General features: G+C 37.2%; 2 protein-coding genes across 6 annotated transcripts in view; both read right to left on the reverse strand.

Annotated features, from left to right (window-relative positions):
• Positions 1 to 13306, reverse strand: part of CHURC1 (churchill domain containing 1) — a 476524-nt gene that overhangs the window by 415636 nt on the left and 47582 nt on the right. The gene's annotated exons all lie outside the window — the stretch shown is intronic.
• Positions 1 to 13306, reverse strand: part of ZBTB1 (zinc finger and BTB domain containing 1) — a 28652-nt gene that overhangs the window by 7288 nt on the left and 8058 nt on the right. Inside the window, exons 1-2 of one of the 5 annotated variants that reach the window (XM_050799249.1) lie at positions 9831 to 12389; positions 1683 to 5141 (exon numbers count right to left, since the gene is read on the reverse strand). In XM_050799249.1, the coding sequence (XP_050655206.1) occupies positions 2982 to 5123 (2142 nt within the window). In that variant the 5' untranslated portion in view covers positions 5124 to 5141; positions 9831 to 12389 and the 3' untranslated portion in view covers positions 1683 to 2981. Of the gene's footprint in view, positions 1 to 1682; positions 5142 to 7566; positions 7696 to 9830; positions 12390 to 13306 lie in introns of those variants that run through there. The other 4 variants (XM_050799251.1, XM_050799250.1, XM_050799252.1 and 1 more) reach the window with 4 other exon arrangements.

Raw genomic sequence — 13306 nt, forward strand, 5'->3', positions numbered from 1 at the left:
TACTAAGTAATCGTAGAACATGCAAGTTGTATTGTACTATAATTGATGGCAAACTTGCGAACCATTCCTCTGGGTTTTCTTGCTGTGTAGAATAAAAGGGCCAAAGCAAAAGAGTCTCACAGTATTCATGAGACAGAAAGAGAATTTGATTCCACTATCTATCTCTGTAGATTCTCCTTTCATTTTTATATTTGGAACCTAAACACCTAAGTTACAAAGGCAGAAGGTCTGGCAGCTTCTACAAACTTCTTTCATTATCTTCACACCCAGGGAGGGCAAGAAGCAACAGCAAGGAATGACAGCTCTGCAGCTCTGCCCCAGGAGAGGAAGGAGATATGAAGGAACTGGGTTGGAGAACTGGGCTGGAGAAAAGTGCTGGATATTTTTCATTCTCCCTAATTTTAAAAAGCAAGTAGTCTTTAAGTTAACTTTTTGCCTTGATAAGGAGAACTGTACATTCTACTTTAGAGAAGCCTGTGCTTCCCTGTAGCTAGTTCCAAAACAAAAAAAGTATGTTCAGTGAAACATGAAACTCAGAAAAAAAACATTAAGGTGGCTCACACCTGTAATCCCAGCACTTTGGGAGGCTGAAGTGGGTGGATCACAAGGTCAGGAGTTCAAGACCAACCTGGCCAAGACAGTGAAACCCCGTCTCTACTAAAAATACAAAAATTAGCCGGGCGTGGTGGCGTGCGCCTGTAATCCCAGCTACTCAGAGGCTGAGGCACAGAACTGCTTGATTCTGGGAGGTGAAAGTTGCAGTGAGCCAAGAAGTATGAGCAACAGAGTGAGACTCCGTCTCAAAAAAAATAAAAACAAAATAAAAAATAAATTGAGGTATGGCTTTCTAAAACTATAAACATCTCAGTCATGTAAAATTAGAGAGTAAAGTTTATATATTTGCTTGCTAATTGTCAGCTGTTAGTACATGTCAAAACACTAAATTAAGCCCCCTTCCTAATGGAATATTCTTCAAAGACTGGTAGTATTTAGAAAAAGCCCTATTCTTTAATGATGGGGAAAGCCACTGCAAGAAAAATGTTGAAGTCACAAAAAAAGTGATCTCAAAGAAAATTATGTCCATTATGATACTATACACTGTAGTTTGGAAACTTGGTTTATCTGATCTCTTTATACTACTCTCTGATGGTCTCTGGGTTAGAGAACTTTTATCTGGTTCCTATCAGTAATATACATACCACCTTTCATTTTAAGTTGGATTTCAAATTTAATTACTTGATAAACTATTGTATCTAAGTAAGAGTAAGATGAATCACTTTTCCTGCTTTTGCTGTTAAAGTTTCAATTTTTGTGTGTATTCTACCCGTCCCCTGCCTATTTCCCATTATTTGAATTCTGCACTTGGTTCCTGTGCTGTTCCTATCCTTACTTAACACTTCAACATATCCCCACAAATCTCTGAGCTCACATTGTGCTCTAATGCTTTCAACTAAATCTGTACTCGCCAGTATGTCTCTCAGTTCTTTTGGCAACTTGTTCTTTTATGTAAATTGTATACAAAATATGATTTGCATACTTTAAATATGATGTGAACAAAAAGAGCAATGCTGTCAAATTAGTGCTCAGAATCACAAATTTATATTTTTAAAATTAGGAGTTAATTAAAATCCCTTTCATTATGAAAAGGGTACTACATTGCAAGTAACTCACATTAAAAGGCATTCTATTCAATAGATGTGTTTATTGTGGGTCAGTTTTGCCAATGTTTTAATTCACATGTAATTATGTAGACCCTGTGTCAGCAACAACTAACAATAATACTACTTTAACTGAAAAAACGATAAACTGTTTCCATTGATAAACTGTGATTATTTTATAATCCTCGTTTTATAGTCTTTTACAGAAAAAAAGATAATAAATGGCGATAAACTGCAATTTGCCACATTTCCTCCAAATCTTAAGACAGTATAAAACACAAGACATTTTTTTGTGCACTCTACTTTTATAGAACAACCAGGTTTATAATTGATCTCTTTATTTTATTAGATTTATCAATATACATGGAAGCTTTCTCAAATCTCAAAATTCCAAAAGTATGTAATTGTAAAAAATCATTTTTTCCTTTAGATGTCATATTCTTAGAGAGCTATTAAAGTCTATTTATAAACAAAAATAATTGATAAACTAACACACTTTAGAAATCAGAATATTTTAAATTAAAATATTTTAATGAATACAAGATATGTCTTTTTAACTATCATAGTTAAATTTAATATCACAAAACAAAATGACTTATCCTCACTAATTTTTCAAGTGAGGTAAAGCCATTGGAATTTACACTTAATATAAGTTTTAAATGTGATAATTAAATGATAATATTTTATCAATTATAGGAAATATTCATTTATAAAAATTTCCTCAGGTCCATCAATCTTTTTAGGCCAAGTTTGAGCCCATGTCAACCTTAAAGGTTAGATTCAGTGCACCTAACTTGCCTAATAAGCTTGTCAATTTAAGAATGTGAATTTCATTAATAAGGGGGAATAAAGAGTAGTTAACTCACTAGAAGTGAATGGGATAGTTTCAAGTAATTACTTAAAGAATTTTAAAAATTTAAACAGAAATGGCCAATGATTCTGGGTTTAAAATTTCACATAACCTTAAAAAAAAAAAAAAAAACCCACATAGAAATAGTGAAGTCATCACCTTATTGATGAAAAACTAAAGTTTAATAGTCATTGAATGGGTAACAACCACTTGTAGTCTACATTTAAAAAGTAATTTTAATCATAGCTAAGAAAAACTAAAAACAAATAATTCTATTAAGAAACAACAAAAATGATAAACATTTAATACCTAAATGTAGATACTTAAAATCCTAACAAAAATATTAAAGTTAAAAGGGCCTTGAAATTTGTTTCTAACAAATCATCTTATATAATCAATTCCTAAATAGCTCATATCCTTTGCTTTGGTGTTTTACCTGCTATCACCTAAACATTAGTACAGTAGAAAATCACTTAGGTTCTTTTCAAATGCTTGGCATTATAATGTGATCTCATATCTTTCCTCAAATTAAATTTTGCTCCACATATTCCACATGTATACAGATGAACATCCATGTGCTGCTCCAACTGTTCATTATTTGGGAATATCTGAAAGCAGACCTGGCATATAGTCTCACCAGCAGATAAATGAGAAATCATATGCCGTACATGGTCATGTTTTCTGAAGTTTCCTTGATCACAAATGGAACAGACATACCTGGCCATGCCTTTGTGCATATCATTGTGCAGTCGCAACTGACGCTCTCTTAAAAACTGCTTTCCACATGTTTGACAAACAAACTGTTTTTCCTTAGTATGAACAGTATAGTGTTCTCTTAAGTGACACCGCTGATAAAATCCTTTTCCACACAGATTACAAAAATGCTTTCGTCTGTGATCTCTTTCATTTTCTTCCATGATGGCACTCTTAAACATATCTTGATCTAAGCAGCTAGACATATGTTCAACCACTAGATTTTCAGTTTCAAAACGCTGGCCACAATTAGGACATCGAAAAGGGCAGGCAGAATGTTTAAATAACTGCTTTTTTTGGATACTGTTTATCTGGTAATGACTGTCCCTAAAATCATCTAGCATTTCAACAAACATATCTCTTATTTCGGACTGCTCATCAGGATTCTCTTCCAAGTCCATTTTCTCCTCAGTATTTCCTAACCCATTCATGGTCAGATCTTGGGGCTCACCACATCGCTGAGCATGTTCCTGAAGCTGCCTACCCTTTACAAGTATTTGTCCACATTTACCACATGCACAGATATTTTCAATGTGTTTGGCTAAGTAATGAGATGACAGGTCCTCCTCGGTTATTGTAAGTCCACACAGCTCACAGGATGCATTTTCAGTATCCTCTTGTACTGGACTGCTGTTGTTAGGGGGCCTCATATTCTCTAAACCACCTCTTTCATCAGCACTTACTGACATTCGAGGTTTTAGAGTTTTCCTGCCACTTTTTTTAATGCTGACATCTTCTTCAACATAGTATCTATAAAATGGCTCTTCAGGTTCATCTTCTAATTCATCATTGTCAGTGGATTCATTACAGTCTTTATCAGTAACTTTAATAATGTTAAAGTCTTTCAGTTCATCTGTAGGAATATCTTCTGGCTCCATCTTAATAATAATCCTTTTCCTCTCAGCAGCTCTGCTTTTCTCTTCGCTGGCTATTTCAGACTCCACTGCACTACTTTTTCTGCTTCCAGTGGTTGAAGTTGAATCATCAGCAGCCTGGCTTGTGTCTCCTCTGTATTTGTCCGTCTGTACAGAAAATGTTTTAGAAGAATCTTTTTCACTGAATTCAGCTTTGATGTTACTGTCTTTTCCATCTCTAATATCTACTATTCTATGGTAAGATCTTGTGTTTTGGTATAAATGTCTGTTAGTACAGGTCAGCACATGCTCATCTAATAATTTTTCACAGCTAAAACCAAATCCACAGCTATCACAGGTAAAACTCCGCCCAAAGCGTCTTGACACACGTTCTTTTGGAGTAGATAATTTGGACACGGAACTTTTTTTACATACATCAAATAGTGGCTCAGGAAAATTACCTAATTGTAAAGACTCTTCATCAGGCTCTCTATTATGTGGTGTATTTACTGTTGAACTTGGCTCTGCACACCACCTGTTGGCTTCATTGCCATTTCGAGCCACAGTATCTTCATACATTCTTACCCCAAATATCATTTTGCTGTTCTGTTTGCTGGAAGCAGAAGAGGAACATTTTGAACTAGAACAATCTGCATCTTGGATGTCTTCTAAACAATCAGGAACATTGTACAGCTGTAGGTAGTTCATTGCCACTTTAAACTGCTCAAAACTGGAGGGAGCTGTCATAATTTTTCCTAAATACATAAATTGCAAAATGAGATCAAAACATTCTGCACTAATTTTCATGTTGCTGAGATTCAGTTGTGCAGTACTATGTTGATGGTTCATGAAAAACATTCTAAAATAGGAGCTACAGGCAGCTAGAACTGCCTTGTGTGCTTGAAAGTAAATGTCATCAATTGCAATACAACAGTCACAGAGAAAACCCCATTCTCTTTGGTTGTTTAGCTGCTGAAGGACGTAGCTGCTGTGGCTGGGCTTTGCCATCTTCTATTAATTAGACACCTATGTAAAACAAAAATATTAAAGTCAGACAAGATATAGAAAAGCACTTGAAAAAAGTAATTGTTATCATGATTTGTGACTTGCATGACTTTGCTATTACAATCAAGAAATTAAGAGCTTTCCATTCTTTATATAGTAAAACTCAACAATATATACTTGAATCATTATTTAAATCTGAAGATGAAGACATCCAGCCATTTATTCAGGTTTTTCAAATTGAACAAAGGCATCAAAAGCAAAAGACAGTTTTAGTTTCATTACAACTCTTGGGGGGAACATGTACACTAAATTTGAACAGAAAAAAAAGACATTAATTTAAAAATACTTGAAGGAGGCCAAGTTTGTGGCTCACGCCTGTAATCCCAACACTTTGGGAGGCTGAGGCAGGAGGACTGCTTGAGCTCAGGAGTTTGAGACCAGCCTGGGCAATAGTGTGAGACCTCATCTCTACAAAAAAGTTTAAAAAATTAACCAGGTGTGGTGGCATCACCTGTAGTCCCAGTTACTTGGGAGGCTAAAGTGGGAGGATCACTTAAGCCTGACAGGTAGAGGCTGTAGTGAGCTGTGTCGCGCCACTGCACTCCAGTCTGGATGACAGAGCAAGACTCTGTCACAAAAAAAAAAAAAAAAAAAAGAAGAAAAGAAAAAAAACTCTTTAAGGATATGAGTAATTAAAGTAAATAAAACAGCAACTTAAAGTGAAAGTTAACAATTAGATTGTAAAGTATTAAAAACTTACTAGATGATTAATACTAAGGAACTATTGCTCATTTTTTAAGTGTGAGAAAGGTATTTTGATTGTGTTAAAAAGAATCTTTATCTTTTGGATATACATACTTTAGTATTTACAGATGAAATTATATATCTGATATATGCTTAAAAATAAATGGGGTGGGTGTGGGCAGCAATAGATGATACAAGATTGGCCATGTGTTGCTAAAATAATCTATTTTTAAAACCCTATTAAGCCTGGGCAACATAGCAAGACCTCGCCTTAAAAAAAAAAATTTGCCCGGCATGATGATGCGCCTGTAGTCCCAACTACTGGGGAGACTGATGCAGGAGGATGTCTTAAGCCCAGGATTTTGAGGTTGCCGTGAGCCATGATTGCACGCCACTGTACTCCAGCTTGGGTGACAGAGCAAGACTCTGTCCCAAAAATAAAAATTAAAAAAACCTTATTAGGGCCAGGCACGGTGGCTCACACCTGTAATCCCAGCACTTTGGGAGGCCGAGGCAGGTGGATCACGAGGTCAGGAGATCGAGACCATCCTGGCTAACACCGTGAAACCCCGTCTCTACTAAAAATCCAAAAATATTAGCCAGGCGTGGTGGCAGGCACCTGTATTCCCAGCTACTTGGAAGGCTGAGGTGGGAGAATGGTGTAAACCCAGGAGGTGGAGCTTGCAGTGAGCCAAGATCATGCCACTGCACTCCATCCTGGGCAACAGAGCGAGACTCCATCTCAAAAACAAAACAAAACAGAAAAACCTTATTAGATTATACAGAAATGGCACCAAACAAATAAGTTGGATTAGTGCCTTTGTCTTTTCTTGAATTATCAGAGAAGCAATAGGTCTATAGAGTTAGAATGTGTCTCGTGTTGCTCAACATGCAAGACCATTTAACATGGTATAAAAAATACAAAAAACTAGGAAGCGTGGGTTTATTTGAGCTGAGATCCGGCCACTGCACTCCAGCCTTTTCTCATTTATCCTGAGAGTGTAAAGTTTTCTTCCTTTTTTTTTTTAAAGCAGGGTCTCACCCTGTTACCTAGGCTGGAGTGCAGTGGCATGATCATAGCTAACTGCAGCCTCAATCTCCCATGCTCAAGCAATCCTCCCGCATCCAGAGTAGCTGGGACTACAGGCGCATGCCGCCACATCCAGGTTTTTTTTTTTTAATTTTTTTAGTAAAGACAAGGTCTTGCTATGTTGTCCAGGCTGGTCTTGAACTCCTGAGTTCAAGCGATCCTCCTGCCTCGGGCTTCCAAAGTGCTGGGATTGTGGGTGTGAGCCACTGCACCTGGCCTCTTCTATATTTTTTTTAATTGTTAAAAGAAAAAAGTAAGGCTGGGTGCGGTGGCTCATGCCTGTAATCCCAGCACTTTGGGAGGCTGAGGTGGGCAGATCACCTGAGGTCAGGAGTTTGAGACCAGCCAGGTCAACATGGTGAAAACCTGTCTCTACTAAAAATAAAAAAAGTTAGCCAGGCATGATAGTGGGCACCTGTAATCTCAGCTACTTGAGAGGATGAGGTGGGAGAATTGCTTGAACCCAGGAGGTGGAAGTTGCAGGGAGCAGAGATTATGCCACTGCACTCCAGCCTGGGCGACAAGAACCAGACTCCATCTCAAAAAAAAAAAAAAAAAAAAAAAAAAGTAGCAAAAAATTCAAACATAGAAGCATATAGACTAAAAACATACCTCACGTCACATACCTCTTTTCAGAGGTAACCCTTTCAAACACTCTGGATTATATACCTTCAGATCTGTTGAGATGCACATGTACATAGTTAGCATATACAGTACCTATGAGATGCCAGGCAAATAGTTTTGCTTTTGTTGTTTTTTTTTTTTTTTTTTTTTTTTTTTTTTTTTTTTTTTTTTTGAGACGGAGTCTCGCTTTGTCGCCCAGGCTGGAGTGCAGTGGCCGGATCTCAGCTCACTGCAACCTCCGCCTCCCGGGTTTACGCCATTCTCCTGCCTCAGCCTCCCGAGTAGCTGGGACTACAGGCGCCCACCACCTCGCCCGGCTAGTTTTTTGTATTTTTAGTAGAGACGGGGTTTCACCATATTAGCCAGGATGGTCTCGATCTCCTGACCTCGTGATCTGCCCGTCTCGGCCTCCCAAAGTGCTGGGATTACAGGCTTGAGCCACCGCGCCCGGCCTTTTGTTGTATTTTTTAACCTAAATGTTATCATACTATATATACCTCTCTGCAACTAGTTTTCTTCACTTAACATTAGACTTAATATGAGTGGGCATTTAAGTATTTTTAGTGTAGGGAGCTTTGGATAAGGAAGAAAGGAGAGGAAATATTAAAAGCACTCGAAATCCTATCAAACTATAAAGTTAAAATAAGATCAAATTTTAGCCTCAATTTTTAATCCATATACATAAAGCTTCAGAATCTATCTTCTACTTAAAAATAAGTTCCTATGCAATTTGACTGAACTTAAAAAGAGCACGTAACAAGCTGTTCAGAGAAATGTTCACTCTTCAAGCTCTGTAGTAGTAATTTAAGGGTATCTAAGTTTACGTACTTCTACTTGCTTTTTATCCATTCCTCACAGATCATATATAGGTCACACACCCCTTTTACTATCTATATGCCCATCCTGCCACCTCTAAGACATAAAGTTCCATAGCCAGAGATATGGGACTGGTGAAATGAAGATGGCTTATGATGAGACCTGCTACCTTCTTAAAATTGCAACCACTGCACCTTTTCTGGAAGCCAGATCAAGTTTCAAGTAGGTACAATATTTCAAACCTCTGTAACTCAGGTATCTGTAAAAAGCTGTGAGGAATCATGTTCAGCATATATCTAGATACAAAAAGCAATGTATGCACAAATATACTTATAATGTGTTACTTCTAATTTGAATGCCTAGTAAAAAAAGGAGTTGTTAAGGTAAATCTATGCCCCAGAATTCACTGTCACATGGCAGTGAATTAAAAATTATATTTCTGAATGGAAACTACCGAAGTGGGAAAATGTTCAAGATGGAGAGCCAAATAAATAAACACAGGATACAAAATTATGTTAGAATTATATAAAACAAATCCACGCCACAACCTTATTCAAAAGGTGGGGGGAAAAAGATGAAAAAAATACATGAAAATGTTGACCCAAGCCCGTTTTAAGTAGGATGAAATTTCTATGTCTATAGTCATTTTTGTAGGATTCAGAAAGACATTTAATAATCAACCATAGAGTAAGAGCCAGAGGGATAGGTATTATTTCCAAAAAACCAAAACTTTCTATTAATAAGAGTAGTTCAAGAATGAAACAAACTTGTTTGGAGAATGAGTACCCATATTAAAGCAGGAACAGGATGCTACTGAGGACAGTAGAGTAGTGAAAAGAGCATGGGCCTGGGATCAGACAGACCTGGCTTCTTATCTAGCTTTCCCACTTTTGGGAACTTGCTTATCCTCATTGACCCTAAGTTTCCTGAACTGTGAAGGTAGGAATAACAATACCTCAAATACAATATCATATATGAGGATTCACAGAGGCAATGTGTAAAATGTATGGTGCTTGGCATGTAATAATGAAAGTAACAGTGGATGTTGTAATGGTGGCAATGTTTATTTAAGCATCAGGGTAAGTTTGACTTGATAACCTTAAAATTTCCTTCCAAATAAGAGTCCATTAGAAAGCCAGTAGTTAATCTATAAAAACTTTCAAGTATTAAATAGTCCAGGCTTGAAATAATGATATAAAGAGCGTAGAAGTTCCAAGGACCCTTTCTTATCTAGATGAACAGCAGTTTTACCATCAGCAACCAAAATTAATACAACTACATAGAAGATCAATATGATAGGCACATCTATAGCTATAGTCACAATTCAATTGAGTAAAAATACATATTCTTTTATTAACATAAAGCACTAAAACAAATAAGAGCACTTATAGCATTTTAATGCACATTTATTCATTCAACAAACATTTATTGAGTACCTTTGGTATACCAGGAACTGTATAAAGTATTGATCATCAGCAGTAGCACAAATTTTCTGTAATATCAAGGAAACATCATTTGAGGAAGTTTTACTTTTCCTAAATCAGTGATTCCATTCAACATGTATTCTGTAAAGTGCCCACTCTACAGAAGAAGGTATCATGCTGTAATAGAAAGAACAAGTGCTCTGGGTCAGAGGCATCACAGTGTGAATCCCATTGCCTCCATGTTTATACTCCTATGTTCCCCCTATAGAGCTGGAAGCTAAACAAATGAAAGCTGAACAAATGCTGTGTCTAATTTTTAATTCTAACACAGCAGTTTTTAGGCTGACCTAGAATTGTAGTTTAAGTAACATTACTATGCAAATGTCCAAGTTCTGAGTAAAACTGATTTTAGGCAGAGTAACTTATGATAGCAATCATTCACACATTAGCACCAGCAACTTTGTCCTTGTTACACCTCATTCAGAAAGGCTTTTTTCTTTTTTCTTAAATTTTAATTATTATTATTATTTTTTTGAGACAGGGTCTCACTCTGTTACCCAGGTTGGCATGCCATCACAGCTCACTGGGCTCAAGCAATCCTCCCACCTCGCACCTTCTGAACAGCTAGCACTACAGGCATACGCCACCATGACTGGCTAATTTTTGTATATTTTTTGTAGAGATGAGGTCTTGCTATGTTGCCCAGGCTGGTCTCGAATTCCTGGGCTCAAGCAATCCTCCCACCTCAGTCTCCCAAAGTGCTGGGATTACAGGTATAAGCCACTGTGCCCAGCCCAGAAAGGCTTTAAGAAGGATTAATACACCAAAAAGAGGTAGAGGCGTATGGGGCAGGGGAGGAGGGATCTAAATTCCTGTGAGACTTTTAGCTTATCTCTTGAAGATAATTTTTTCATTAAAAATTTTTGAGGCCAGGCACAGTGGCTCACACCTGTAATCCCAGCACTTCGGGAGGTCGAGGCGGGTGGATCACGAGGTCAGGAAATCGAGACCATCCTGGCTAACACAGTGAAACCTCATCTCTACTAAAGGCACAAAAAATTAGTCAGGCGTGGTGGCGGGTGCCTGTAGTCCCAGCTACTCAGGAGGCTGAGGCAGGAGAATGGCAGGAACCCAGGAGGCGGAGCTTGTCAATCTAGTCTTATTTGATAAATGTGTTCCCTAAGTTATACTGTGTAAGCTATTTCAGTAAATTTCTCACTGGCATAGTAAGATTTCAGAAATATTTTTCCTCATTGCTAGATCTGTTAAATTGGAAATAACAGTTTTGCTGGAAGTTTCTCTTGCTCCAGCCTTGGTAAATGATAATTTAAGGGTCTATAAACAAGCATATTCGATGAATAAAGAAGTAACTTAAAGGAATTTTAAAGTGTTTCTGTGAGGCAAATAATCACCCTTTAAATTGTGTCATAGACTTGCAGCACCAATGAGGCATTTGAAGAAGATTTGCTTAGTCTCAGTGAAAGTCTAGAGAGCCTAGCATCACAGTCCCAATTCAGCACCCCAATCTCTGACTGACTTACAATTACCTCTGGATCTCAAGGAGATTTACATATGTATGTTTCCTTTTACCTATTTCTATGTCTTATAGGTCGAATGTATGTACGCATATGGATTTGAGGATTACAGAGTATTTTAAAAGTCTAAAATGTAATGAAAGGATTCTTACATTTTAACATCAGAATATCAGAATGTATTGAATACTCATAATGTTCCTAACACTGGATAAAACATTGAAATGGAGGGTGGAGAAGGATGGTGTACAATAGAGATAACTGTATATGAGGAATTAAATTTGAAACCAAGAAACAATTTGAGGAGTTTAATAAACTATATTGAGGCCGGGTGAGGTGGCTCGTACCTGTAATCCCAGCACTTTGGGAGGCTGAGGTGGGTGGACCACCTGAGGTCAGGAGTTCAAGACCAGCCTGGCCAACATGGTGAAACCCCGTCTTTACAAAAATACAAAAATCAGCTGGGCATGATAGCGGATGCCTGGAATCTCAGCTACTTGGGGGGTGCGAGGCAGGAGAATCACTTGAACCTGGGAGGCAGAGGTTGCAGTGAGCTGAGATTGAGCCACTGCACTCCAGCCTGGGCAACAGAGCAAGACTCCATCTCAAAAATAAAAATAAAAATAACTATACTGAATAAAGTTCAGCAAGGGTTTAGAAGAAAAGCATTAATTATACCAAAATAGTAGGCTTTAGGAAGGATGCAGGATTTGAGTAAAGCCTTGATGAATGAGTAGGATAAACAGAAAGCAAGGGTGAGGCATTTCAAGTATTTATATAGATGTGTATGTAAATAGTTGACAAGGGTACACAGTAGCTTGGCTGGAAATGTAATGGGAGGGAAGGTATATTTGCTTTACTGGACTGGTAGATGAAGGTTATCAAAGTACAGTAAATGACAACTGTAATACAATAATAATGTGAATAGCTAACATTTGTTATTTCTTACTATATGCCAGGCTCTATTCCAGGCAGATGTATAGGGAGATGTATATATCTCACACATATATTACATATATACATATGGATATATGCAATATATATGCATATACACACGTATGGATATATATACATGTATGTGTGTATATGTGCATATATGTGTATATATGCATATATAGGTATCATTTTGTATATGTATGCATATGTAAGAATCATTTTAGCATTTAATCTTCCTAACAAACCCCACAAAGTAGATGCTGCTATAAGACACATTTTCAAGATTAAACAACAGAGGCATACAGTGTTATATAACCTTTGTAATATCACAAAGAGAGGACTTCGTGGGATTAGAACACAGGCAATGACTCTAGAGCCCAAGATCATGACCTTAAAGATTTTGCCATCTATAAAAATAACGTCACATTGGTAAAATTCTTTCCTAGAATACCATCTTGCAGGGCATAGGGTCCAATCTCTATTACATTCTCTTGGTTTCTCCTTGAAACTTCCAAGAATAACCAGTTGTAGAGGCTCCCAAAGATAAGAGATTTTATTTCAATGCACTTAAGTGACAAATATGATCAAGTTTAGAAAATTTTATTCACTATCTGCACTAGTGGCTGTGCATTAGACTCCAAATTCAGTACTTAGTACGGGAAGTTCTGCAATTATAACTGGGTTATATCCTAAAACTTTATTTTTAATTTATTTGGAACTTGAAACACATATTCCCATAGAAACAATAATATAAATGGTGGCTTAGTTTTATACCCACATCTTAAAGACATAATGGAGCTGTATATTAAGCCTAACAGTGCAGTAGTATTACTTGTATCATTAGCACTGACAAGAGATCCAAGGAGCAGTGTGACATAGCAATGCCTACTGTACTGAAGCCTCAAAGACAGGGACAAGGCTTAATGGCCTTTGTGTTCCTTGTGCCTAGCACACTCTTCCCACATAGTTGACACTTAATACGTGCTTGTCAAGTGAAGGAAATAAAAAAGAACCCAGAGA

Source organism: Macaca thibetana, chromosome 7 (assembly GCF_024542745.1).
Source record: "Macaca thibetana thibetana isolate TM-01 chromosome 7, ASM2454274v1, whole genome shotgun sequence".
Taxonomy (NCBI): domain Eukaryota; kingdom Metazoa; phylum Chordata; class Mammalia; order Primates; family Cercopithecidae; genus Macaca; species Macaca thibetana.